This window comes from Acomys minous (genome assembly GCF_964271855.1).
Source record: "Acomys minous genome assembly, chromosome: 9".
Taxonomy (NCBI): Eukaryota; Metazoa; Chordata; class Mammalia; order Rodentia; family Muridae; genus Acomys; species Acomys minous.
This window is the reverse complement of record NC_140490.1, coordinates 14015483-14042586: the sequence shown is the minus strand read 5'-3', so window position 1 is coordinate 14042586 and position 27104 is coordinate 14015483. Positions and strand designations below refer to the sequence as shown.

Below are 27104 nucleotides of genomic sequence, written 5' to 3'. Positions count from 1 at the left end.
ACAGTGGTCTGCACTCTGCAATGCAACACAATGGCAGGTCTCTGAGGAAGCAGTCAACTCTTGAGAATGTAGGTTCACTTCAGAGCTGGATGCAACAGGAGGGCCTTCCTCTGGCACTGTGCTCTTTTCTCTGCATAGAGTTCTGTACAAGACTGAATTTCTAAAAACTGTCCTCTTAGATGCCTGTAATCACAAAAGAAAAGCTTGCTGCATTGCAGAAACATGGGCAACAGGAAAAAAAAGGCTTAAGCATTCTCCAATAATGGCCATTGTTAGTTTGGGGTCCTGGATTTGACTCTTCATAAATATGGTCCTTTGCCATAATCACTGAAAAGAGATATCCATTGTAACAAGCTGGGTTTTTTTTTTACTAAATATTCTAATATTAGTTGTAAAGTATTTAGGAAAGCCCTCAGCATATCATATATATTGAAGTATTTAATTCTCATTCAAGCTCTGTCCATTTTAAATGCAGTGGAACTAAGGCCCAGGGGTGTTAATCAACTTATCTGCACTCACACAGCTGTCAAGCCATGCACCTGGCATTCAATCTGTACACTTAGACTCAGAAGCTCAAGCTAATACATGCCTGGGGCTGCCCCCCACCTCTCTCAGCAATCAGTGCTCTTTAAAGCACTATATTACCAGAAAGATAATATTTCACCATTTAATGCTACCATTTACCTACCTGATTCTTAAGTGTTAGGCATTTATTTTCCAGCTTCTTGATGGTTTAACAGTATTGTTCTGATTTTTTTTTATATATATACAAACATCTTTTTAGCAAGCAAGTAATTCTATGGAATAAATCCCAAAGGGGTGAACTGCTGCATATGCAGATTTGAAAAGCATGCAATTCTCCTCACCAAATTGCCATCCCAGAAATATCGTGCCAGCCCACACTCCTACCAGCAAGCTGTAAAATTGTCCTTTTCTCTGCAGATGGTCTCTGGGTTTTCCTGGTGCCTCTTGTGACTTGGCACTGTGCATGATGCAGGTAGAGCAGCAGCCAGGGTTCAGGCTGTGCTTGGCAATGCACCTCCATTGTGTGAATATGGCTGTAATGCTAAGTCTTTAGATCCGCGAAAAATCCAAGCTCTGCCTGAAGAGAGGATGCAAGAAGAGGTAGGGAGCATGTTCCATGGATGACTAATGCAAATGAAGATACATCAGATGTCCAAAGAATCCCTAGTGGTAGCACCCACCCGTGTCATACCTTTCTATTCCCTAGAATGACAAGAGTTCTGTGAAGCATCTTCATCTGCAAAGCTGGAGAAACCCGTGCATAGTCATTCACATGAACTGTAACTAGCATACTCCCCAGGAAATGGTCCAAAGGCATAGACCCAGGGCATCTTTTCCACAGTCTTCTTTCATGACTTCAATCAGGCCAAAGAAAGCAAAGGTGTCTTTTGAGATAGTTGGAACACAGGTTGGTGGGTCCCGGCGCACCTAGCAGCTTGCTCCTGGCACTACAGATGCCCAGCTTCCTTCAACCCTCATTCCACTTGCATTTGTAACTGACGCTGGCAGCACCATCATCCTTGCTTGTTTGGAATAGCAGCGTGGTTGCTTTTGCTCTTCTCTACACAGTTAGGATGGAATAGAAGAATGGAATGACGTTCTTTTCTCCAAGGGGATGGCTCTCAAAGCTTGCTTTCTGAGTGAGCTTCAGGAAGGATGGAAGCAATGGAGCAAAGGCCGGCAATGCAGTCTCATTTTATTACCAGTCACCACATGCTGCAGCTCAGTTGTGCCTGTGTCTATGATGCCTGACCTTCTTCAACAACAGGCGCTAACCATGCTATGAGAAATGTTAGGAAGGATGTGTTAAGGCCTGAGCCAGACTACCTCTTGTCTCTGTTCCCAGTTACAGCCTTCGGGCTTGTAGGTAGTTTGGGAAAGGAGTGGACCTCTGGGAAGAAGCTGGATTCTATCTGCTAAGATAATTCCCAGAGGAAACACCGGCAACTCTTCCACCTGCTATTGTTCGGCATTCTGATCACTTGAACCTCATGTGCCCTTGACTTTATTGGCCCTATTGATTGTCAAAGTGATTCTGCTTCCTTTCCCTAACAGCCTCATGTATATGTCTTTCGGGCTTGTGCCAATGATTGTTACTTTTCCTCATTAATTAGTCAGTTTTGTATATTAGAAAGAAGTAGAAAAAAGTCAAGCAAAATATTTAGAAGCAGGTTAAGATTTGAGGAAAATTATCTCAAGACTTTCAGAGTTGTGTGTACAGTTTTCCTTCAGTCTTTGAAATTAGTGTGTATTGCAGTGATGTTGTATTCATGAACCATCATTTCTTAAATATTTTCCCTGACACTGAATAGTTAAAATATTCACATTCGTTTTAGTGTCAACTTTGAATACTTCTCATGTCTTACAGATATACTTGAGTTGTTTTTTTAGGTTAAATTCCAATTTGCCAGGATAAAAGATATGCTACTTCAAATGTCCACATTATATGGTGTTACATTACTTTCCAAAATACAATGTCATCTTCTGGTGCTAGTGACTATGAAAGATAATCCCATTATATAATATTTTTACTGACATTGGTAATTATTAATTAAAGATCATATTACACAGGCAGTTACATTATATTGCAAGACAATATTAGCTTTGCCATCTCTCCTTTAAAAAAAAAAAACAAACTACAAATTCCTTGTATGGCACTTAGAGGAAGCTTAGACTATTGTCTCAGGACCCCAGAGCTAATCCTAAGGTGCTGTCCAGGGTCACAAAAAACTGGGGGCTGTCTGCATATGCTCATCTGAGCTTTACACAGAGGCAAGGATTGGAAGAACCTCGGAGTGCATTGGCAGCCTTGCCTGCCACCCAGCTTCCCAGCAGCTGAGTGATACATGTAAATCAGCGATTAGAAATTCAGAGAACATTTGATATTGTAAAAGGACGGCCAGATAAAGGCAATTCATCCCAGTGAAAGGCTGAGATAAGTTTTTGGATTGGTTTTGTTTTAATGGCAGAACAAAAGCTCTGGTCTCACTTTGATTTTTTTTAGGCATTATGAAATAATGTCAACACTATTCCTAAGCAGCTCCCAGCATGTCAGGCCTGCTCTCAGACACCGCCTTCTCCAATTCATCACAGCCTCCTGGGAAGTAAGGAAAGGACCACACTGAGAGACACAGGCAGAAGGATGTAAAAACAGGAAGTGATAAAAATAGTGAATTCAATGATCCATTGGAACATTTAGGGTAGGGACTCTGACACACTACAGGGAGGTGACTGGGCTCACTTTCTATGTGAAGGGTAAACAGTTGCGAACAGGCTAAATTCCTACATCCATTCATTTTTCTTAGGAGTCTAAAAACATCCTTTATTGAAAGAAGTTGCTGCCAATGAGAACTTGGTGTTGTATCCTAGTGCGAGGGATTTCTGAAGTGGAGTTTCAGGCATGGAGACTGGAGGGAGAGTGATGGACACACTGTCCAAAGAAACCAGAGACTTGAAAGAGTCTGCGGCCAGAGTGGGAGCTGAATCAGGGAGCAGATTCGATGGAAGAAACACTGGCTCAGTGAGCTGGTTACTTTCACACTCCTGTGACTATAGTATCTGACACAGGCAACTGAAGGCAGGGACACGATTCTAACTCTCAGTTTCAGAAGAGTTTGGTTCTATGTAGCAGGGGAAGAATGACAGAGTGCCTCAACTCACTGATGGAGTCATGTGGTGTTTGCCATTCACATCACAGTAGGCCAGAAACTGAAGAGCAAAGCAAGAGCCAGGGCCTGGTTATAACCTTCAAAGGCTCCCTGCTGCTAACCTCTGTCCCCATCAGGGCTCCATCTTGCAAAGCTTCCAGAGTATCCCAAAATAGCACGACTGGTGCTATTAAAATAAATGTTTAAAACATGCACTTATGGGGGACATTTTACATTCAAACCAAATACTCGAAGGAAGGAAGGGCAGGAAGAAGAGTCCAGCTCTTCTGGGGTTCAGAAACTTGAAATGTTTGATGTCCCCAGTATGATCAAACCAAACTTCATGCAAATAGCATTAAATGAGGAGATAGATATATAATCATTAGCATGCATGTAGAAAATTTGTTCTATCCAGGCTGTGGTGGTGCACACCTTTAATCCCAGCACTTAGGAGGCAGAGGCAGGTGGATCTCTGAGTTTGAAGCCAGCCTGGTCTACAGAGTGAGTTCCAGGACAGCCAGGGCTATACAGAAACTATGTCTTAAAGAAAACAAACAATGAAAAATGTTCCTGACATTACAAGAAAGTGTATCTTGGCTTTTTAAAGGGAAGGATGAAGATCATTCTACAAAGCATCAAGTAGGAGGTTTGCAAGAAGGTGACAGACCTATGATTAGAGTCAATGTCTTGACGTGTGTGTGTGTGTGTGTGTGTGTGTGTGTGTGTGTGTGTGTGTGTGTGTGTGTATGTATGTGTGTGTAGTCAGCTAGAGTTGACTGACAGGAACTCACCAATTGGGCTAGATGGACTGCCTTGGAGTCTCTGTCTTTATTTCCCTAGAACTGGGATTAGAGATGCTGCCCTTGTATCTTAAATTTTACATCAGTTATAGGGATGTGAATTCATATCCTCATGCTTGCACAAAATACATTTTAGTGACTGACCCATCTCTCTAAACATTTTGATTTCTTTTAGTTTCTTCTGAAATCTTCTTGTTGCACAGTCATATTGAAGATAAGTTGGGTCTCATATAGCCTTGAAAGTTTGTAGAGATATTGCCACAGTGTGAGGCTAAGAGACATGGGCCATGGATGAAGGCTAAAGGGGTTATGATTGGTTGGTTGATTTTGTTCTATTTTGATTTGGTTTTTGTTGTTGTTGTTGTTGTTTGTTCATTTGTTTTTAGCTAATAATATGTTGTACAAATATGTCTGTCAGATATATTGGGCCAGAAGGCTGAAGATGTTCCAATGCCATAGAGAGTTTTGGGTGACTATTCAGGTAGAAAACTGTCTCTGTTGTTTTTTTTGTTTTGTTTTGTTTTGTTTTTTCGAGACAGGGTTTCTCTGTGCAGCCTTGGCCGTCCTGGACTCGCTTTGTAGACCAGGCTTTTCATGTGGAAAGCTACTAACCTGTACTCCTGGCATACTCAAATAATCAAGTTTACTCTTTCTCAAGTCTCTGATAGAGCTGAAGACCAGGTAGCTTAGTTTTTTACAATGAACCTTAATTGTTAAGGGTTAAAATGTTTTCAGGTCTAGATAGGTGTTCTAAGCTGATAATGACAATATGTGATGGAGATTGATTTACATTCAGAAATTTAGATGCACCAAGATAGGAAAGATGTCTTCTTCAAGGCTGTCAAATACAAAGAGCCAAAACACTAAGAATGTAACATTTATATAATTCCTGATTGTGTCACGGTTCTTCTTGCCATAGGTAATCTATTGTATATGTGTAATAATATAAATGTATATGTACAAAAATAAAATAATTTAAAAAATGAAAAAATAATAAAAAAGCAAAAAAGAAAAGAAGAAGAAGAAGAAGAAGAAGAAGAAGAAGAAGAAGAAGAAGAAGAAGAAGAAGAAGAAGAAGAAGTTATACAGAGAGATCCAAAATCTGTCCTTCCCTTTGCAGTTGGGTCCTGTCACAGCACTGTCCTATTGCCTTTTACTACTGCTCCTGCTATGATACTATCATGTAGATTAGGGACCTAGACACAAGGTTTCTGAAGCAAATAACACAGAGGTTAATTTGATCACTGTTTACAAATGTTGACATTGAGTATCTGTGCTCACTCATCTGCTTAAGAAGGCAACTTCTTACTTCTTGGAAAAAGCCTTAGTATGTAGCATGGACTGGAGGCAGGGACATTGCCTGTGTGGCCATCGGATGTTGCATCCTGCAGGACTTAGCCCAACAGGCTGTAAGTGTGGGCTTCCTCCCCCTCCCCTAGTGCTTGGCCTGCCTACCTTAATCTGCATACCCTATGCTCATGGACTGTGGCTTCAAGGACTGTAGCCTCTGAAAGCCCCCAGGGTCTTTTCTAGAGTCAGATTCTAGTTGGCATGAGCCAGTTTATTTCTCTTTTTTTTTTTTCTTCTTGAAACATCACTCGAGAAGTAGAAAGGAAGCTGGATCTTAATTCTTCCTTCAACATGACATGCCCTTTTGAAATCGTACAAATAGCCGTGTCTGATTGTCATGTTGAATTGCGAGCATGGATGTGAAATGCTCCCTAGTCTGACTGAAGCCAAATATTAGGTCATAAGTCAACATTTTGCAGAGAAACTTGGTACTAAGAGGTTGAAAATTTATATCTTTTCCTGGGAAAACTTGTTTGCCAGCAGGTGAAAATTACGAAGACTGTTATCTTCCTCTGTGGAGGGAGAGAGATGTGTGTAATTTTGCAACCTGGGTCAAAGTCCCTTAAGACTTCTGAGATTGGATTGGCTAAGGAGTGAGGCCTTGATAGAATATTTGAATTATGCCCACAGGTGACAGACAATGGGTGGCATAGGTGTATGTCATTTCTTACAAGGTTATGTTAAAGGCTGTGAGAAGCCAATTCCCGGTGCAGAAGGTCACATTCTGTCCACAACTATTTCTCATGGAAAGAATCTGCAGAAGAAATAAGACCTCTTGGGTCATGGGAACTTAGGGTCTTGAAAAAAGAAAAATCATGCTAGGTGTGGTGTTGTATGCTTGTAATCCCACTTCTTGGGAGGTTCAGGTGGGATAATCATGTTTCAACACCAGCCTGAGCTATATGATAAGATCCTTTCTCAATACCTAATCTCCCCACCTAAAAGACAAAAATGCAAAGGAGCAAGAGCCTGATTCCTCCCGCCCCAGCATCCGTTTACTTCTTGGAGAATCTTAGGGGAAATGAAAATCCAACAAAGGCGAGAATTAGAACAATGCCCTGGACAGTACCAAGAAGCCTACAGCTTGCTATCTTGGTTTCATTTTGCCTATAGGGCTCAGCCCTGTTACCAAGCCTACAACTATGCTTTACAGCTTCCGGTGTGAGCCATAGTGGGAGGGACAACAAGGCAAGAAGCATCTGTGGGTTCAACAGAGAGTGTAAACTTGGCACTTTGATACATTAAGGATGCTATGCAGTATTCTAAGAAAGCCATGTGACAATGCCTCCTTAGAAGAAGAAAAGCCCTTCACATTCCTCCTTGTGTGGCCAAATTCTAGTCAAAGTGAGAGTCATTGCCCAAGACGGAACTGAGTGTCTGCTGTGGAGGGGGTTGTGGGGTAGGACTTCAGCCGGGGATGCAGCTAGGTTCCCAGTGGAAGAATCTGCGACCACCACTCTGTATGGAAGCATTGATGCTAGAAATCGGCTGTTGCTAGAGCAAGAGCATCAAATTTAAAGTCAGCCTAGGCCACATAGCAAGATTTAGTATCAACCCCTGCCCCGCCCGCAACAAAAAAATTAAAAGGCCCATGTGTGTGTGAGTGCGTGTATTTCTGCGTATACTTATCCTCATGGAAATGTAGTTAAAGGCAGATGACAGAAGCCTTGTGTGCTACCGGAACCATCAGGCCCCTGTCCTTAATGGTCTCTTTCCCTGCATGGCAAGCTCTAGGCATGCGTTTTTGTTTGTTACTCTATCATGGCCACCCAGGGCCAGTGAACCCATGGACATGTTCATGGTCAGCAGGACTTAGCGGTCAGGTTCTTAATAAAAATCAGTGGACAAGATCTGTCACAGTCTCCTCAGTCTCCAGGGAAGAGCTTCCTCCCCACTCCAGTGCTATTATGCGCCCCCTACAGCCCTGCTCTGAAAGTATTAGTCCCTGAGTGCTAACCTCTGTACTCTCCAGGAGTGAGTATACTAATGTGAGAAATGTGTCAGGGTCACTGTGACCCACCTCCAGCTCATCCTCTCCATCTGCTCTACAAACTGCAGTGGGGTCTACTGAGGCGAATGGTTTAAATTAGTGGCGTATTTACAAATCAAAAAAAAAAAAATGCTAGGAGAATTAGTTGAGCAGTGCAAGTGGGCCCACTTAGAGGAGTCCCTGGAACCCGACCATTGATGTGTCATGCTGCTTCAAACTGTATAGCCAGATAGCCATGCTGGGCTTCATGGTGATTTGGGTCTTTCAGGCAAAGAAGGGGAACTACGCCTTTCTGTGGGATGTAGCTGTGGTGGAGTACGCAGCCCTGACAGATGACGACTGCTCAGTGACCGTCATTGGCAACAGCATCAGCAGCAAGGGCTACGGGATTGCCCTGCAGCATGGTAGCCCCTACAGAGACCTCTTCTCCCAGAGGTAGGCAAAACAACAAGACAATTCCAGCAGCCTTGGGACCTTGGCAGCTGGGATAGAGGGAAAAAAATCTTTTCTTATGGTGTAAGGACATCATATATGCATTTATTCCTCACATCTTCCTAAGCGCCATCCATGTGCTTTCTCTGTGCCTTTCTCTACACCACCTCCTGGGCTCTGGATAGGCACTGGGATGGAATGAGGAAGTCTATGGCCCCTTCCCAGGAAGGCAATAGTGTGGGAGGGACTATGATGCGTGCACATGATACCCACTGCAGCGTCCAATAGTGTACTGGGAGTGGGAAGGGTCAGCAGAGGGTGCTTGATAGAACACGAAGGATACCTGAGACACAGAGGGATCATGGGAGTCAGTCAGATAAAGGAATAGTGAGTAGGATCTGGGGAGGCCTAATAATCTCTTTTTAAAAGTGTATCTTCAAAGTGTGAGCCATCCACATGGAGATGTAAAGTAGCAGAGTCAGGAAAGGAGACTGTCTCCACGTGCATCACAGTGTCCTGACACGGTCTGTGGACTTTGGATCAAATTTCCTGGCTGGAGGAGATGCTGCTGTCTACTGGGGCAAGAGATGGACAAGGCCCATTGTTGGGAAGAGAGGACAACTTCTTGTTTCCTGTCTTCCCCTTATCCCCAAACCCAAACATAGGTTTCTGGGTTTCTGGGCCATCTTCTGAGGATTAATTAATTCTTATTTCTGCTCATTAATATTAGGGAAACTCAGGAGCCTTGTGGAGAAAGAGGAGGGAGGGCTGAGGAGGCAGAACATCTTTCAGCCCTGTTGAACGGAATGGGTGTCTCCAACAGAAACCAATTCAGCATGTCTACTTTTGCATTTGTGTTTCATTTCCCATGTGATTGTTGGCATGAGTTTGTCCCTTGGGCCTGCTCAGCTCTAGGCTCTTGGGCATGATCAAGTTCCTAAGTGCTACTCTTCTTTAGAATAATACTCTTTCCTTATCCCATGCTGGTGTTGTTCGTAGCAGTTTATATGGCGTGAATCATCTGGTGTTAAGTAGGGAGGGGAGGACTGAAGGATATAGGTCAACTCAGTGGCCATTTTCTAGTAGCTGCTTTACCAGTTAAGGCTCTTATCTCTAAGGAGGTCTAGCCTTGCACCCTCAAGTTGGACATATCTGGCATGTGGCAACCTGCTGAGTGAAGGAATTAGAAGTGCAGTCAGTGAGGAGGTTAATAGAAGGCTCTGCCCTGGCTCATCAAAACCCAACAAAAGGTGGCAGGAACACTGTGGTAAACAAGTTCATTCAGTGCCAAGCTTAGGGCTAAGCACCAGTTGCCTGGTTAACACGTGAACTGCAGCATCGGTGTGTTAGCCACATGAAGAAATATCCACCCGAAGAATGGCCGAGTGGACACAGGCAATTGTTGAACACCATCTGCTTTCCACCATGTAAGTCAGGGAGAAGGGAGAGCTCTCTGAGCTTGTGCTCCCAGCATCCAGCTCTCCCATTGCTCGTCCAGGTTATTAACGGCTCTGCAACCCTATCACCTGCCCTTTCCTGGATTCGAGAGTGAATTCTCTAGCTTAGGATCAGCTAAGCTTCAGATCCACCAAAGAAGGCTGAGAAAGGGGGTTTGCGTCCACGGTAGTCAGTAGCATGCTTGCAATACTGGGTGGAGGGGTAGGACCAGTTAAGTAAGTGAGGCCTTAGGTTTTCTCCAGAACTTCATCACATACACGTTCTATACCTTGCTCTGCCCTCTGGACTGGAGAGCAGTGACAAGAGAGGAGGAGTTTTGTTTTGTTTTGTTTCTTTAGTTTCTCAAATTAAATTATGGCCTCTCTCTGGGATTCAGAACACAGTGGCATTTCTGAAGTTTATGCATGTTGCTGTTCCTAGATAGGAGTTTCAGGATGATTGACTGCACAGACCATAAACCTGTAAATATCTTTGTAGAGCAGATGGTAAGGGAGCCCATAAGGCCAATGTAGCAGCAACACCCACACAGCCAACGAGCCTCAAGATAGTGCTCATGGATGTACGGGACCCTTTAGTGGGAAGTCAGAGGCCCACGAGCTAGCACTGCTCAGTTTTTCCTCTGTAAGTCTGTAGAAACCAGTGTCAGTATGCTGGAGAAAGAAGAAAGCAGATGTTGACAAAGGAGCCTGGCTATCCACTGGATTGTGAGATAGATCCAAGGGCATCAATGGGTCAGAGGACAAGTTGAAAACCCTCAAGATGGAAAAGACAGGAGTCAGGAGAAGTGGTGTGTCCCCCTCTACCACCAATGTCCTTGTTGTATGCTGAAGGAGTTTGATGATCCTTATATGGCTTCACAGGTTAGTAGTCCACAGCCAGGGATTGGGGGTATGGGCTCAAGAGAGAAGCCTAGCTGTAAGGCAGGTGTGCACCTGATCTGTCCACTGCACTACTATAGAGTCCTTATAAAAACCCCGTCTTGGGGACACCGTGACCTCTTCTTCCCATGCTAGTCATCACCATAAATAAAAGTGAACTGGCCAGATTCCATGTCCTTATTGCAAGGCATAATCCCCCCTTTAGTTTCATCAGAAGACTATGTGTTCAGAAGACTGTGCTGAGCTCCTGCAATATTGTTATGAGTCTCCATGTCACAGCATCCCCATGAGCTGGTAGCATCCCTCCTTCCAACAGATGGGATCTGCTTTTTAGGGAAATGCTCCAGTCTTTACTGCCACCTTTCTGCTTTTATCGGTTCTAGAAGAAGTCCTGTTGCATAGTGCAGGCTCTTTGTGAGCTGCCTTTAGCTTGACTTTGCTTCAGAGCAATGAAGGGGGCTGCTTCAGGAGGCAACACACCATGTCACTTGAATAAGGACCTACATGGTATAAGTAGCAAATCCCATGATTATCTAGAATTTCTCTGGTTGCCTTTCCCTTCATCTTCAATGATGTCAAGCTATTTATTTGCTTTGGCAAAGGTTAGCCTATAGATATGAGTATATGTGGTTGGGGTTATGTGCTATAACAGTTTTGCAGACCACAGCATGCAGAGTGGGCATTCAATAAATGTTAAGCAACTTAATAGCCACTTATTGAGCACCTACTGTGTAGCAGGCTCCACAACTATTGAATAAAAGAAAGCACCTGCAATTATATCTGTCTGGGAAATAGAAAAACTGGCTTCAGGAAATGGCTATTATCGCTCTGGTTCCTCATAAGTAGGAGTATAGACTGTTATAGTGCATATTAGTTTAGCCTCGTTCTTGAAGGCATTTTATGCCCATGACTTGTTTGTCTTGTTGCTTCCATATTTACACTTTCTTGTTTTGTTGTTTGTCTTTGTTTCCCTGTAAATTGCCATATATTCTTTCTGAAATAAGGGTTCCATACAAGATGCATACAATTTTAAGGAGAAAAGGTCAGAAAAATCTAAGCAGCCTGTCTGATGCTGCCCAGAAACTGTGAGGGGATCAGACCCTATGGTCTGTTCAGGGCTTTATTATCTCCTAGGTCAGAACTTGACCTTTGGATAACAGCCTGTTGTCATAGAAGAAACATGGCCTCCCAGATCATTAGTGGCCCACAGCGGAAGAACAGCATTGACACTTTCTAATTACAGCTTCGGGCAAGTGAGGTGGATTCTGTGCTCAGACCTTTGGGAAGCAAGACAGACATATTAAATGTTGCTCTGCATGCAGTTAGGCAGATTCAAGCAGTGGAAATGATTTGCCCCTACAGAGTTCTCTCACTAAGAGGTAGCTCCTGGGAAGACTGACTTGATAAGTTGGTCAATATGGTCATCTGACTGCACAACTACTAACTAGCTTTTATGGAAGCTGTTGGTACTTACCAGATTGTAAGCTAATATGCTCTGAGATGGCTGCCTTTATTTAGTCTCAGATACTGGTGATAAGAAGTTCAGACTCTGGATTCGAGCTAAGCTCAGTCGGTGAAGGGTCTCTGTCTATGAACACAATGTTCTGATTGCTTCACGCAGAGTGAGCAGTTGAACCACTAGCCTCTTTCACGGCCCCTGCAGCCTGCACATCTGCATAGCAGCTTCTGTAACTTACATCACTCTCCTTACTCATCTTGGCCACCAGAAACCTAAGAGAGGCCAGTGGACAGCTACACACGCAGCTTTCCTGGCCTGACTGAAGCTATGCAGGATAGGAGGACCCTGTAGCTGCCCGGCTTAGCAGGCGACATGCAATTACAGAGAGTGGTGCTTCTCGGGGATAGTCTGAGCACAGCCACAAAACACGCAAATGCACATATAAATCAATGACCTCCGGGGCTATATCCCTCCAAGCATGGCCTCATTCTAAGCCTCTTGGGATTATTATTGCCCTGATCACTTGCTGGATGTTTTTTATAATCTCACCATGGCCCTATCATCTTAGGCTCATTTTCATTATTCAACAACTACATTCACACATTCATTGACAGAACAAATATCTGCTAACAAGTATCCTTTGTTTTGATAGCTACTAAGCTTTCACATGGAAACTATGGAAAGTTGCTACCCTACTCATTAAAAAGAATGGGAACCACAAATTAGTGAGGCTTAGCAGAACTTGACTCTCCTCATCCAGTCACACATGGATGAGCTCAAAGTGTACTCTGTACTGACCTGGGTCCTTCCCAGACAATAAGAGGCTACTCTATACTGGGCCCATGATACAGATAGGTCCAGGGACACTCTCAGACTGTCACCCTTTCTGTTCTTCAGATACAGACCCATGTACGGTATGTGGGCCCAAGCTTCAGACCTGTAGATGTAGGTCCAGGGCAAAGACTATACAACTATCCAGTTGAGCATTTGCAGTTCATTAACTGAACATACCCGAAGCCCAAGGAGGTCACTGCAGGTATTGTGAAGTAAATACATCTCCATGGACCAGACTCAAAGATAACTACCCCTCAAATGGAATGGCTCTCCTATTTTGGATTTGGAAACTACCTGTATACCTGGCTGGTTCACTGTATAGAGCCCCAGGTTATAGAAGGAATCCACCAAACACTATGGTGGTAGAAGCTACCATGCGGAATTGTCCCACCATTTTGCACCCAGACTCCCTGGCACGCCCTATGAGAGATCACCTCTCAGTCTGCCTGTTTCACCATCTTCATCTCATGCCTCCCTCTCCCTTCCTCACTCACAACTCTACAGATTCACTGCTGTGCTGTAGCTACCTATGATGAGCCTTATGTACTAGACAGGATAATCGCACATATTCCAGTTTCAGTGGATGCCAACCTCCAAGTGACGGTGGGAAGGTGTTACACCTGTCTGTGTCTTGCCTTCCTTCTCTGTAAAATAAGACAGGAGAAATCAACCTCAGAGGGTTGGCACCAAGGATTCAAAAAGATCTGGTAAGAGATAGACACACCCTTGTCACAGAAACAACTAGATCACCATGAGCTGCTTCATGGTTCATTGCCCTCCAGCATTTACTTTACTGCTGTCTCCTCCACAAACTCTTCTTTGAACCTCCATCTTAGAGCCCCCTGACACACGTGGCTTCCAGGCACTTCTGCTTTCATTTCCTTGTGTTTATCACAGCTTCTGACTTTCCACTGATGGTTGTCATTGTTTTAGGGCTGGTGTTTGTGTCTTTAGACTATAAGCTTAGCACTGAGCATCATTCTTGCTGCCATACAGAAATGAAATAATGAAGGATAATATGGATCCTACTAGGCAGACAAGATAGACAAGTGGAGTTTCCCTTTCCTAAAATCACGGTACAAAAAGTGTTTGTGATTTTGGATTTTTTTCCAATTTTCAATATTTACATTCATGTATTAGGATATCTTAGGGATGGGGCTTAAGTGTAAACATGAAATTCTTTTATGTTTCATATGCATATAGTCTTAGGTAATCTTATGTAATATTTTAAATAAGTTTATGGATGAAAGTTTGTATTTATTGACACAGAAGAGAGGAAATGTGGAATTTTTCCATTTGTGCTATCATGCAGATGCTCAAAAAATTTCCGATTTTGAAGTGTTTTGGATTCCAGATACTTGGATTAAGGATGCTTGACTTTCAGATGTTAGAGTCTGACTGATGGCATTTTATGACTTCAAGCATATTGACTCTGCATTCTGGGGCCTTGCCTCGCTCATTTCTGTGTGCCCCAAGTTTATCCTGGGCACTTTCTCTGCAATCCATGTGAGGGGCCTGACATGCTTTGTCACTGAACCACTGGTTCATTATACGTTCTGTGAAGAACACGCTGGGTACAGGCGGGGTGAAGAATACACTGTGGAAGAATCTAAGTCTAAGAATCACTATGATGACTCAAGGGTAAACATGGCAGGCTGGTGACCGGGCCCCGGTGGCTAAGCTGATGAAGTCGATGGCTATGGCTCACCTGTGTTGTGTCTTGCAGGATCCTGGAGCTGCAAGACACAGGGGACCTGGACGTGCTCAAGCAGAAGTGGTGGCCACACACAGGCCGCTGTGACCTCACCAGCCATTCCAGTGCCCAGACTGATGGAAAATCCCTTAAGCTGCACAGCTTTGCTGGGGTCTTCTGCATTTTGGCCATTGGCCTCCTCCTCGCCTGCCTTGTGGCTGCTCTAGAGTTATGGTGGAACAGCAACCGGTGCCACCAGGAGACCCCTAAAGAGGTTGGTGTCCTCATAGTTTTGTCATAATACAGAGGCAGGGTGTCTCACTGGGCCATTTATTTGGTGGGTGGATTTCTTCCATAAAGTCTTTATCTAAGGTACCTTGTCTGGACACAGCAGCATTGTACATTGGGGGAATATGTCATATTTCATTTTGTTTTTAAAGCAAGAGAGAAAATGTAGGGGGTGTTTTCATGTTTGAACAAAGTGCCAAGGGACCAGCCATGGCCACTAAAGTCCTGTATTTATCTATAGAGCAGGTACACCGTGGGCAGCGCCAGAGAGCCCTTCCCCACCCTGCCCCACTCATGTGCTTCCACCCTGACCTGGAGAGACCACCTGTAGGGTAAGAGAGGAGCCCGCATTCCTTCTTGGTTCTCTTTGGTGTCTCACACAGAGCCATAGGCCCAGTGACCCCAGTAAGCAAGGGGTCCCTGATTCCCTCTGTCACCCGTTCTTTCCTCTCTCCCTCAATTTCACAAGGCCTAGCCTTGCCACCTTGGGAGACACTGGAGCTCCAGGTTCTGGGTACTTTTCTCAGTTTGTATACCAACCACTGCTGATTCTGTCCCATGACAAGTCCATCTTATGGGGGTTGTCACTTGGCGATGCTGCTCTACCAACAGAAACATGTACATAGCCAGGCCACGCCATCCATTTGCAGTCACACCCAGGCTTCAACAAGCATCAGCTCTCAGTTGGTAGATTCTGCAGAGGCCTCTGGAGATAAATCTTGAATCGGAGGCAAGAAAGTAGCTGGCATTCAGTCCAAAAGCAGTCCTGATAAGAATTTTGCCTGCTGGTCCTGGTTTCATTTTTTACCGGAGGCTCGGGTGAATTGGCTTCAGACGTGGGAGATCAAGGAGAGAAGCAAATAAACTGGGACAGGAAATAGAAGCAAGGGGGAGGAGGGCAGAGCTGCAGGACCTCACTCAGCCTGGGACCAACCCGTACCTGGTACCTCTGAACAGCAAAACTGGCTCATCCTGGCATCTGTTTCTGAGGTCCACCATGATTGGCTGGCTGCTCCCCTATCTGTCAGCCTGTAAGGGAGCTCCTGACAAGGAAGGCAATGGCTGTCCCCTGCTCCTCAGACTCACCACTCTTTTCAAGCAGTGAGCTAGATGCTTTCCCCTGGATGGCAGGCAGTGCTGAGTCAGCACCCAAGTGTCCTGATGACATCCTTCTTCCCTTGCTGCCTTCTTTAATCTTCATGAAAGGGAGAGGGAGAGGGAGGGAGGGAGGGAGGGAGGGAGGGAGGGAGGAAGTCCATCTGGCTTTACTACTACCTTGATGGCTCTCCTGCCTCTGAACCACAGGAGGGAAAGAAGGGGGGACTTTAAGGAAAACTCCCTGAAGGGAACAGTTAGTGGATATACACAAGAGCTGTATTTGTTAAGTGGGCAAATGATTAAATTTAAAAAAAAAGTTCCTGGAGGGATCATGACTTACTAATGAGCAGGTAAAGAAAAGTACCCCCAGTGTCCTCTGCAACTGTGGTTCCTTCCACTCCACATCAAACCCAGGGCACCTTTCCTGCTCTCACCACCCCAGGCCTTTGTACCCCCAGGCACCTCTTCAGCCAGGCAAGGTGGGTGGTCCAAGAGTTCCTCTCAGGAGGAACAGGGAAGATAGTGCAGACAGAGGAGAGGAGCCGTTGGTTGACCCACATTGTACACCTACCTGTGTTGTTTGCTGACGTCTCAGCTTTCTCCTCAGCCAGACTCTTGATTTCCTCTGTACAAATGCCTGTAGGTCAGGTTAGCAAAGGAGGCTGGTTTGGTTGTTTGGTGTGTGTGTGTGTGTGTGTGTGTGTGTGTGTGTGTATGGGTGTCAGGGGTTGGGGGTTGGACGTACCTTGCAGTGGCATGGAAATGTCTCTCCTGGCTGACTGTGAGCAGGGGCGTGGCCTCAGGTTCACTGTGTGTTTTTTCATCCGGGAGGCCTTGCCTGTTTTTGTCTTTATCTCTTCCTAGTCCTAGTGCAGTGATCATTCCAGTTGTAGTCACAAAGAACTAAAAAGAGAGACAGACAGACAGACAGACAGACAAAGACAGAGACAGAGACATTTATAGGATGGTACAAGCAAAAAGAGAACACAGAAGACCTGCAGACGGCCAGCTTGTGGAAGTTCCCATTATTTATTTATTTCTCGCTAGCACCTTTTTTTTTTTTTTTTGGCTTTCTGGCTTCTGCATAAATCCACAGTCTCTGATATAAGAAAATACATCTCCCAACCATTTGTGCTTCCACAACGTGGGCCTCCTTGTGTGATTGTCAGTCCAGGCAGACGGAAATGAGAGTACAGCTACGTAGGGGAAGCCCAGTAGCTGCCGTCCAGCGTCCCCTCCTGTTGCTGTTTAAACGGGCCGCACGGGAATCTTTCCCCTGATCTTATAGCTCTCCTGCTTTCAGGGGAAACTCATCCCACTTCCCTCCTGGCTTCCTTTAGCACTCTTGTCTGTATGGACCCTCCTTCTCCCCTCAGGGGTATTTCTCATCTCTTGGGCAACTGCAGCACAGCTCACATGTCTCCATCTGTAGACTGGGCTGTCCTGACATAGCCATGAGAACCACTAGAGTACAGAGGGGTCCCATCCTGGCCAGGACATGGTAGGGCCACAGGTGTTAATGTGGGGCGTGGTTAGTGAAGAGTATTGGGCCTGGAGGACGTCAGCTTAAAAAGCTGAGAAATTGGTAGATACCACTGAGCTGGAGATGAGAGTCTAAGAAAGTTGAATTTTGGACAAGGTAAACAAAGGGTTAACAGGAAGTAAAGTCATGAAGGAGAAGCCAGTAGAAGAGTCTGAGGAAGGAGGATGGGTATACTTCCAATGTATCAATTCCAGGGTGAGAGGTTCGAACCCCAACATCTAGGAACAGAGGATGGGCCTGAAATGACAGTATTTTAGAATTATATCTTTAAAACCGTGGTGAAATAATCAAGGTATTTAATTTAGGTCCCCTTTACATTGCTGCTGGCCCATGCTTTATGGAGCAGCATTACAATGAAGTGAGGCTGTCTGAACACTCTTGGAATGTTTCGTTTTGGGATGCTGACTATATTTCTTAAGAGCTGAAAACCTGTCTTTGGGTGGCGCCCAAGCTGTGTTTAATGGGTTGTGCTTAGACGTCTTCAGAGTTTAGACACCTTTTTGGGGAAAGAGTAGTAATGTGCATTCAACCTCTTAATATTCATGTGCATTTGGGCTCATATTTTTTCTGAGGAATCAGACAATTATGTAGTTACCCAGTGCAGGTGAGTGCAGCAAGCTCTCGGGGATGCAGTAAAGAGCCACCCGCTAGATTTATGGGGGATGTGGAATCGTTGCTCTGAGAATGAAATATTCATGAAATAAAGATGAGAACTGCACAAATGGGAGCTGACATGAGGATTGAGGGATGAATCATCCATCATTGGGCTGGAAGTTGGAATTCTGGTTCTCCCTCTCTCTTGCTTGCCCTGCACCATGTTGCCATGGCAGACAGGGGCTGATGGAGCCAGGGTAGCTGGGCAGTAAATGGCTGTACAGCAGCAGCCGCTTTGTCCTGACCCTTGGACCAGCATCTGTGTGGCTGTCCCTCGAAGAGGCCTCCCCATGAGTGGCTGGATGCTAGGAGTCCTCTCTTCAGCCTCCCACCCTGCCTCGCCGCCACCCGTCTTCTATACAAATCGCATGCTGTCTTCTTAACCTTGCCAACAACTTTTAAGGATTTATTACTGCATGAGTACATCTCGGAGATGACAAAGAACAAGGCTGGCACATGGATGATACATCTGCCGCCTTGCACCTGCTACATCCCGAAGGCAGACTTGTCACAGGGCAAGGACATTGAGCTTTCTTGGGGTGTAGAGGATCATGAATTTCCACCTAACACTTTCCAGAAGATCTTAAAAATAAGGGATGAGCCTTGGTTCTTCCTTTGGTCAGATTCTCTAGCAAGGTATCTCTGAACCCAGGTTTTGTCTTATGTTGAAAACTGAGACCAGCTGTCAGACAGTTTAATACACTCCAGCAATTAGCCCAGGGCCTTCCAGTAAGAAGACATGGAATACTCATTCACCATTTGGTATCTTAGAGCCAGGTCCCCGAGGAAGCCATCTCTGCCTGTGACCACTGCCCATCTCCTTTGTTATGGGAAACTTTTTTACCTCTGTCTGCTCTGAGCCTGCCAGTGGTACCTCCTTACCTCTGCATCTGCATCACTTTGCCACTCTGGAACACCATGCCCTCTTGTTAGGGGTGATGGATATAATTGAGGTATCGAACATTTTCTATGTGCCAGGAACCAAAGATAAATGTTTTACCAAGAACATTAGCTCATCTGGTCGTAGGAGCTCAAATGTATTTATTGAATGAGTGAATCAGTCTGGGCCTCCTATAAGGAAAATGTTATTAAATGTTAAATCGTTGTATAATCATTGCAGCTGGATCAATGACTTTCAGTTCTGGCAACATATATCAGAGATGATTAATTCTGGAGCTTTTGAGAAGTATAGATGCTTGGACTCAGCTTCCATAGGATCATATTAAGAGCTGGAAAAATATAATTTACAAAATCTCCACATTTGTTTCTGATGTCCTGCTGAGGATTAAAACCTTCCATCCTCTTTCCACCAAGGTGTGCAAGAACTTTCCGGGGTGTGAGGAAGGTGAGCCTGGTGTGGTAGAAAAGAACCCTGGTGTCATAGCTAGGTGGACATGAGTAGTGGTCCCAATGCTGCACTCTCCATGTGTCACCTTGAACAGGCCACTTCACTGCTATCCTCACTTACTGCTTCCACCTGCTGTGTGACATGCTTGTTTGCTTCCTCTCATATCCCTGCCCAGAAAACTTTGTGAGGGAGGTGACTGGACACTCTTCGGCAATGCTTTAAAGAACGACTGGCCATCCCCTGAGCTCATTTCCCTGTTTTAAATTCAACCTCTTTGTTTTCACCCAATCACAGCTCTCAGACCCAAACCCAATTTCTAGCAGCCTCTAAGAGGATTTAGTTGGTGGCTTCGCTTCCATCCGTTGGGTCTCATTTACCACCTGGTGGGTCTCAATGGCAACAGGAGAATCCCGCCACCAACCATCCAGGTCAGGTGGGAAGTCCCCAAGCCCACCTTAAAGTAGGAGCTGCTGGATTCCAAACAGAGTCAGCTCTAACGAGTCCCACGTGTCGCAGGCTGTTACAGAGGTGATAGCTTAGTTAATTACCGTTTTCCAGTACACTGTATTATTTCCGTTGGTGAACAGCAGCTTAATTACAGAACTTTATCTCTGCTTGAGAGAGGTTCTCTGGTAACCCCTGTTTCTGCATTTGCCATCATGTCGTTCTTAACATCCGGTGAGGAATGAGTGTGGAGCTGGAATCCAGCCGATTCATGCGTAAATTCATACAATGAATCTTACGTCATAGTCAGGGATGTTTAACTAGGTCAGTTACCTGCCGTAGATTAATGACGGCAGCCCTAATGTCCCAGGTCTCTTTCTACAGCTGCTGTTACCTGGCTGAAGACTGGAGCTCAGGAATAATGAGGATGTAAACGGATGTAGTTCACATAAAAAAAAACCCATCATTTGATTTGCATAGCATTATAGAATGCATCATTTTGTCTGAAAGGATAATTAATTAAATCACTCCTGCCACTTTCCTTGCTTAAGCTGATTACTTCTGCCTCTTCTCGCCTTGGTTGGAGACATACAAGGTCCAAACCGATGGACATGGCCTTGCATGTGCTAAATCTGTTGCCCTAGGTGATGCCACAGCACACATCTTCCAAGGCCACAGACACAGTGGTCCTGTGCTTTTGGCCCTTCAATTCTGCCTTTTAGACTAAACGTCAGGTGCAGGCAGCTTAGGGCTTTGAGACTCTGAGGAAGGCTGCGTTCCAGGGAGCTCAGGATGCATTTAGAGTACTTCTGTTCATGTTCCTGTAGAGTTAACCAACCAGGACAGGAGACTCCTGATGGTCTCCTTTTCTCCCAGGGCTTATCTTGGTCTCGGTGGAATAATGGAATTTGAATAGAAAGAGGTTTGAGGAAGTTGGATTCTTGACAGCCATTTGGCACAGGAAGCTCTCTCTGGAAAATTTGTTCAATTGGTGTGAACATTTTCTGTGTATCCTGACATGGAAAGGTGAAAGGCTAATAGATAACCACAATTGGGAGTTGATTTGCACTGCATGGCTTCACACTCTTGCAACTGAGTCATCCATCCTTAATTTGAGGCAGAGAAGAAATACACTAGGCTAAGAAACTATTCAAGATCTTTCTATCAGATATACAGGAATAGCCAGCCAGCCAACACAAATCAGACTTGATATTTTAGTTGGTGGTTGTAGTGGTAGTGGCAGCAGTGGTGTGTGTGTGTGTGTGTGTGTGTGTGTGTGTGTGTGTGTGTGTTATTTTTGTTTTGTTTTGTTTTAGATAGAACATGAAGGTGGGTGAGTACTGAGGTGGGGGAACATCTGGGAAAAAGTAGGAGAAGAGAAAAGACTATAATCAAAATATGTGAAATTCTCAGAATATAAATTTAAAAAAGAGAAATACTCATTCCTTGGGTCAGCCCTTATCTTAAATACTTTGATGGTGCCTGCCTGACCTCATAGCTGCATTAAAGGCTGAGTTATTATCTGTGCCCTTCCTCCACCACAGATCACTACTGCTTCCCGTTTTGTGCTTTGAATGTCAATGCTGAAGGCATCAAAATAAGACCCCCCCCCCCTTGCTTACATTTTCCTTCACAGGATTTTGGTTGGGACACCCCATCAAGCTATATTTGTTTTTCCGGATTTGGGTAGAGAGTGTTGCTTCCTCTTTGCTACTCTCAAATCCCTGTTTCCCCAGGGCTTTCTTATACTGGAAGTTATCATTTCTCTTTTTTCCAATGGCTGAAATACAGAAATCACCTCCTGGGCTCTTGCCCTGGCCAGTGCTAGGCTGACTCTAAGTAAAAGGTCAGGGCTTTCCCTTCAGCTTCTCAGAATCCAGAATGAACACAGCTGGAACCAAGGCAACTTGCTTCCTGCCTGTTGCAAACTAGTCCACTGTGTAACTTAATTTTATTCTATTCCAAGTGGATACCTTACCGTTCTGAAAGAAGAAGAAAAAAACCAAACAAAAAACCAAACCAAACCAAACAAAACAAAACAAAGGAAGAAAAGGCAAGATTATGAAACTAACCAGTTCTTTTAAGGAGACCTAGACACATGACTCATTAGATTTCCTTCTGTGGAAACTGTAGGTAATAGTGAGAACATCTGGCTAGCTAGTCTAGTCCTCTCCAAGTTTTGCTGGCTGCATGAAGGAGAATATTGTTACCTCAAGCCCTAAGAAGCCTCTGAAACTCTATCTCAATGTCTCTAGCTCACACCCTTTCTTGTGCCTTTGTACATTTTGGGATGTGGATGAATAATCCATTCACCGTCGGAGTGTGGCACTGACTTTGGTTAGTGTAGACCAAGGGACCATATCCCATATCAAAAGCTGCGTGGGAGACCATGGCAGCTGTGAAAAGGCTGAAGCACAAGTTTAGTGTTGAGCAGAGCCAGGCCTTGTCCTGAGGCCCAGAAAAGAAAGTTGGGTATGGCACTGCAGCTATTGGATGAAACTCCAACCATTGTGTGTCTGGGGCTCTTTGCTCAGGATTTCCACTCTGGTCGGATGTCCTTGTTTGTGTGATGGTTCTGTCTGTTTACTAGGAAATGTTAACTGCTACTGCCACACTGTTATCCAATGAAGATAGCCATTTCCCCAAAGCAAGGAACTCTCCAAAGCAAATGAACTGTGGACTATTTAAGAAGATGGTTCCTCAATACTGAGGAAATCCAAGACACTAGAGCCACAAATATTAAATATAAAATACTATCTTTAAAAGTTTTATATGAAGAAAGGAAAAGGTTTTCTTCATATAAAGAAAAGAAGAGAAAGACAGATAAAGCACACATTGAGGAGAAATTTGCACAAGAACTAGCTCAACCATAGTACAAAATAATGTAACAAATAACCTGAATTTGGATATATATATATATATTCCTTAATTTGCCAGGGTTTAACTATTATCTTTCATCTTTACCATTGGTACAAAAGCAACATGTGACTAGCAGAAACTATACTTTAAATGTTTAACTTTTTCCTGGGCAAGTACTATGTGGCCCTATTTTCTGACAGTAATCAGAAGCAGCAGAGATCCATAGTCCCAGCCAGCTCCTGATCACCAGCAGAAAGTTCTAAAACTCTATGCTGTGTTGCTAAGTGAGGGTGCTGGGTAGTTAAGGCAATTACATTGTTGACTCTTGATATTTTCAATTTACAGTGAGACTGTTAACACTCAACATCATATGTTGAGGAACATTTATAGCTTTCTCATTTTTGAAGGAGCTGATAAATGAATTTTATGAATGGTACACCCATTTCCCTCCATTTTTTCCTATGACACTTGCTACTCAGAGGTACTCTTATCTCAAAAGTAGCTTCCCGGCGCTGAGGAAAGTTGTACCTCTGGGAGGCTGCAGACCGCTGATATCCTGGGCATTTTTAAATGACTATTCAATTATTTCCAATGTAATTTCCATTTATGATACCAAGCCAATATCCACTGTGTTTCCTCGCCTTCTGGCCAGTGTGTTCCCTGTTATTCAGTTTCTTCCTGGCCTGAAATGAGTTCTTCATTGTCTTATGAAAGTTGTCGGCTTTCTTGCCATGGGAGATGTTCTGGAAACCACAGTATGTGTCTTACCAGAAGCTAAGCACAGTATGCCAGCTATGAACTCATAGACATTTAGACAGCAGCGATGTGCTTTTCTACAAGTCAGGGAGTCTTGAGACAAGGAATGAATTACAGCGTACTTTAGTTCTTAGCCCCCTTGAAAAATGCCAACTTGACTCTTCCTAATAGTGGCTTTGTGGCTGGCATCATGTAAAAGGAGGAGGGTTTATGCTCTTGACTCCACCTCCTAATGGGGTGGTTCTGTCCTTTACCCACATACGATCTCAAAGCACTCAATCAGCAAGATAACCCCTGCTTTGAATAGTCGTTTCTTCTTCCTTTTGGAAGCCTGCCAAGGCCTCTGCATCTCTTGGTAGCTCTAAAATACCCACAACATAAAGAAACATTCTAGTCTTGTCTATGTCCTATGCTATGAGCACTAGACCCCTGGCGAGATTATATTTTAGGAATGAGCTTTGACTTGGTATTTTTGTTGGCGTTTGAAGGGGCCCTCTATAGCCATCATTTTGCCTGGGATGTTGGCACCCACAGAGACCCAAATAGTACTTTAGCTCCTGCCTTATTTGGGAGCTGAGATAGCTCTCTTCCAGGACACTTGTCCACTCCACTGGGGTGTGCGGGTAGGACTGGGGAAGCAGGCGACACCTTCCTTGAGCTCTCAAGCATAGCCTCCATCTTGCTTCATTCTAACTTTGAGGAGATAAAATCAGTGTACTTAAGAATTATAGTTTTCGTTATGGTCTTGTCTTTATTTGCATTCTTCAGCAGAGAAATAAGCCAAAGGTCTTCTATTATATCCCCCACTATGGTGAGACAGGGTCTAGGATGACGATCACTCATCTGGGAAGCTGTAAACCCTCTTGACACCTCACTGTCCCTGCTCCTCTTCCTACTTAAACATCCACATCCTACTAGCCAGATGGGGACTTGCTTCATCTCTGGATGAACTAGAGATACTGCAGAGATGAAAAAAAAAAAAGTAGGTTTCCAGGTAGGACAGAGTTTCTTTTCCACAGAGAATCTAGAGGTTATAGGAGCCTAACATTCATGGGGTTGGTGACTCATGAAGCAATGGCATTATTCTGGGCCTGATCTTCTTTGCACATGGCAGGGGTGACAGTATCAAGCCTTGGAGGGATGTGGATTCAAACTGCAAATGCATAGGGCACACTAGGGGGTCGAAACCCTTTCCTCTATTTTCCTGGCACTCAATTTATCTCCTCCTGTTGGTGCCAGCTTTTCAAAGCATCTTGTCATAGGGCTGGCCCTGCACATGTCAGGGATCCTAAGCTGAGTTCAATGAGACGAAAGAGGCTTCTGATGCCTGCCGATTGGGTCATTGCTATTTACAAAATAATGATCTTGTGTATGGATCCTCCTGATAGCCAAGGGTTGACGATCTGGTTGAGGGAGGGTAGAAGCCACGGGGTATACTCAGGCTGAATAGTCATGGTACCTCTAGTTATCCAGATTTTCCAGCAAGCTGACCTCAAACACAGTCCTGGGATGTCCTTTGACTTTCCTGTACTTTCTCTCCAGGACAAAGAGGTGAATCTGGAACAGGTGCACCGGCGCATCAACAGCCTCATGGATGAAGACATTGCTCATAAGCAAATTTCCCCAGCATCCATTGAGCTTTCTGCCCTAGAGATGGGGGGCCTGGCTCCAAGCCAAGCTTTGGAACCCACGAGGGAGTACCAGAACACCCAGCTCTCGGTCAGCACCTTTCTGCCTGAGCAGAGCAGCCATGGCACCAGCCGGACACTGTCATCAGGGCCCAGCAGCAACCTGCCACTGCCGCTGAGCAGCTCAGCCACCATGCCCTCTATTCAGTGCAAACACAGGTCGCCCAATGGGGGACTATTCCGACAGAGCCCCGTGAAGACCCCCATCCCTATGTCCTTCCAGCCCGTGCCTGGAGGCGTCCTACCAGAGGCTCTGGACACCTCTCATGGCACCTCCATCTGACCATGTCGCCTGCCCTCCTGCCCGCCCACCCACCCACCCGACCAGCAGAGCTTTTTAATACAAGAAAATTACAACACAGAACACACACACACACACACACACACACACACACACACACACACACACACACACGGACTCTTTCATTTTTCTTGTACATATGTGTAAATAATGACGGAATGGAGTGGGGTAAAAGTGTATTTTGAATATTCCCAATTTTCGAAGTCAGTAAAAAAAAAAACAACAAAAACTGTATGAATGACTTTGTAAATTTTGTTCTATATGAATAAAAAGGCAAATTACTTGTGATCATTCTGAAGTGCCAGAGGAGCGCCCTATTCCTAAGCCTTTCTGAGGGCTGGAAGAACCATCAGAGAAGAGGCTCCTGGCTGCTGGGGAGAAGGAAGAGATGGAGGAGCCCTGAATGCTGCTTGCTGCTGTCCCACAGATTTCACTCCTGTCCTTTCCCTACAAGCCCCTCATTCTTCCGTCGGTGCCCTTGGGTAGATTCAGAATGTATCTGAGTTGGAAGCCCATGTTGGGTGGGCCCATCTGTTCCCTCAGCTGTAGGGTGACTTGCCCTAGACATGGCCCTGAACAATCAGGCTCAAGATGGTGAGGCCACTGTGTGTCACAGTGTGTAGCATGCAACTGTCCCCAGGGCCTCCGAAAAGAGGGCCAAGTTGCCATCAGTCTTTGAGGCTTTGATACCAATGTGTTTGAACCGCATATTGTTGGTCTTTTTAAAAGTATTATATTATTATTTTTTAGCTCTTTTTCTACTTACAGGAATCAATCTGTGGCATACTATAGGGAAGGAGAACAGAACCCATCTAAGTAGAGGTGTGACTGGCCTGGGTTGGACATTTTTGGTGAGAGGTTGAATTTGTCATTTAGATTGTAGGATAGAGGGATGGGAAGCTAAGTAAAGACTTTACTTGGATTAAGGTCTATAGCCCTGAGTGAAAAAAAAAAGTGTGGGTACAGACACAGGGAGCAGAAGCACCATGGTCACAGGTAAAAGGCTTCCACTAAAAGGAGTTGATGGAAGTATCTCTAGAGGATGGGAAGATTGGGGATAAACAGGAGAGACCAGATAGGGAAGACGCTTGACCCTTCGGAGAAACAAAGCCGGTAATATGTGAAACAAAAAAGACTCCTGTGCCCTAATGAAGCTATCAGGGTCCTTAAAGACATGTCTGTAGCTCTTTACGATGCCATCTAAACAGGACCAGATCTCATCACTAGCCCTTTGTCCAGACTTACTGCCTTTTCGACACCAGGAGTCTTCAAACAATGAACCAGCCCACAGCAGGGATCCTTCAGGCTGTGAGCATCTTATACCCTCTGAGATGGTGAATTGCTAAGTCCTGTTTCATAAAACAAGGCTAACCTAAGGACCTTACCGCTCTACATTGTCTTTGTGTGTGTGTGTGTTGAGGGAGGGAGCGGGGGCGGTGGAAGCTAAACTGTAGAACTGGAAACAACCCATCAAGAGGAACCTGAGCTGGGTCACTTCCTCTCCTTTTGAAGACCAAGGTGTCTCTGATCTCTTACACTGCTGGGATGTAAAACACAATC

The 27104-nt window shown here is 44.8% G+C and overlaps 1 protein-coding gene across 3 annotated transcripts in view; it reads left to right on the top strand.

The window, feature by feature from the left end:
- GRID1 (glutamate ionotropic receptor delta type subunit 1) overlaps positions 1–25842 on the top strand; it is a 715979-nt gene extending 690137 nt beyond the window's left edge. For 2 of the 3 annotated variants that reach the window (XM_084796807.1, XM_084796806.1), the window contains 3 exons: positions 8080–8246; positions 14599–14839; positions 25098–25842. In XM_084796807.1, coding sequence (XP_084652933.1) covers positions 8080–8246; positions 14599–14839; positions 25098–25526 — 837 coding nt within the window. In that variant the 3' untranslated portion in view covers positions 25527–25842. Of the gene's footprint in view, positions 1–8079; positions 8247–14598; positions 14840–15094; positions 15186–25097 lie in introns of all 3 variants that reach the window. The other variant, XM_084796808.1, reaches the window with a different exon arrangement.
- Positions 25843–27104: the final 1262 nt, after the last annotated feature.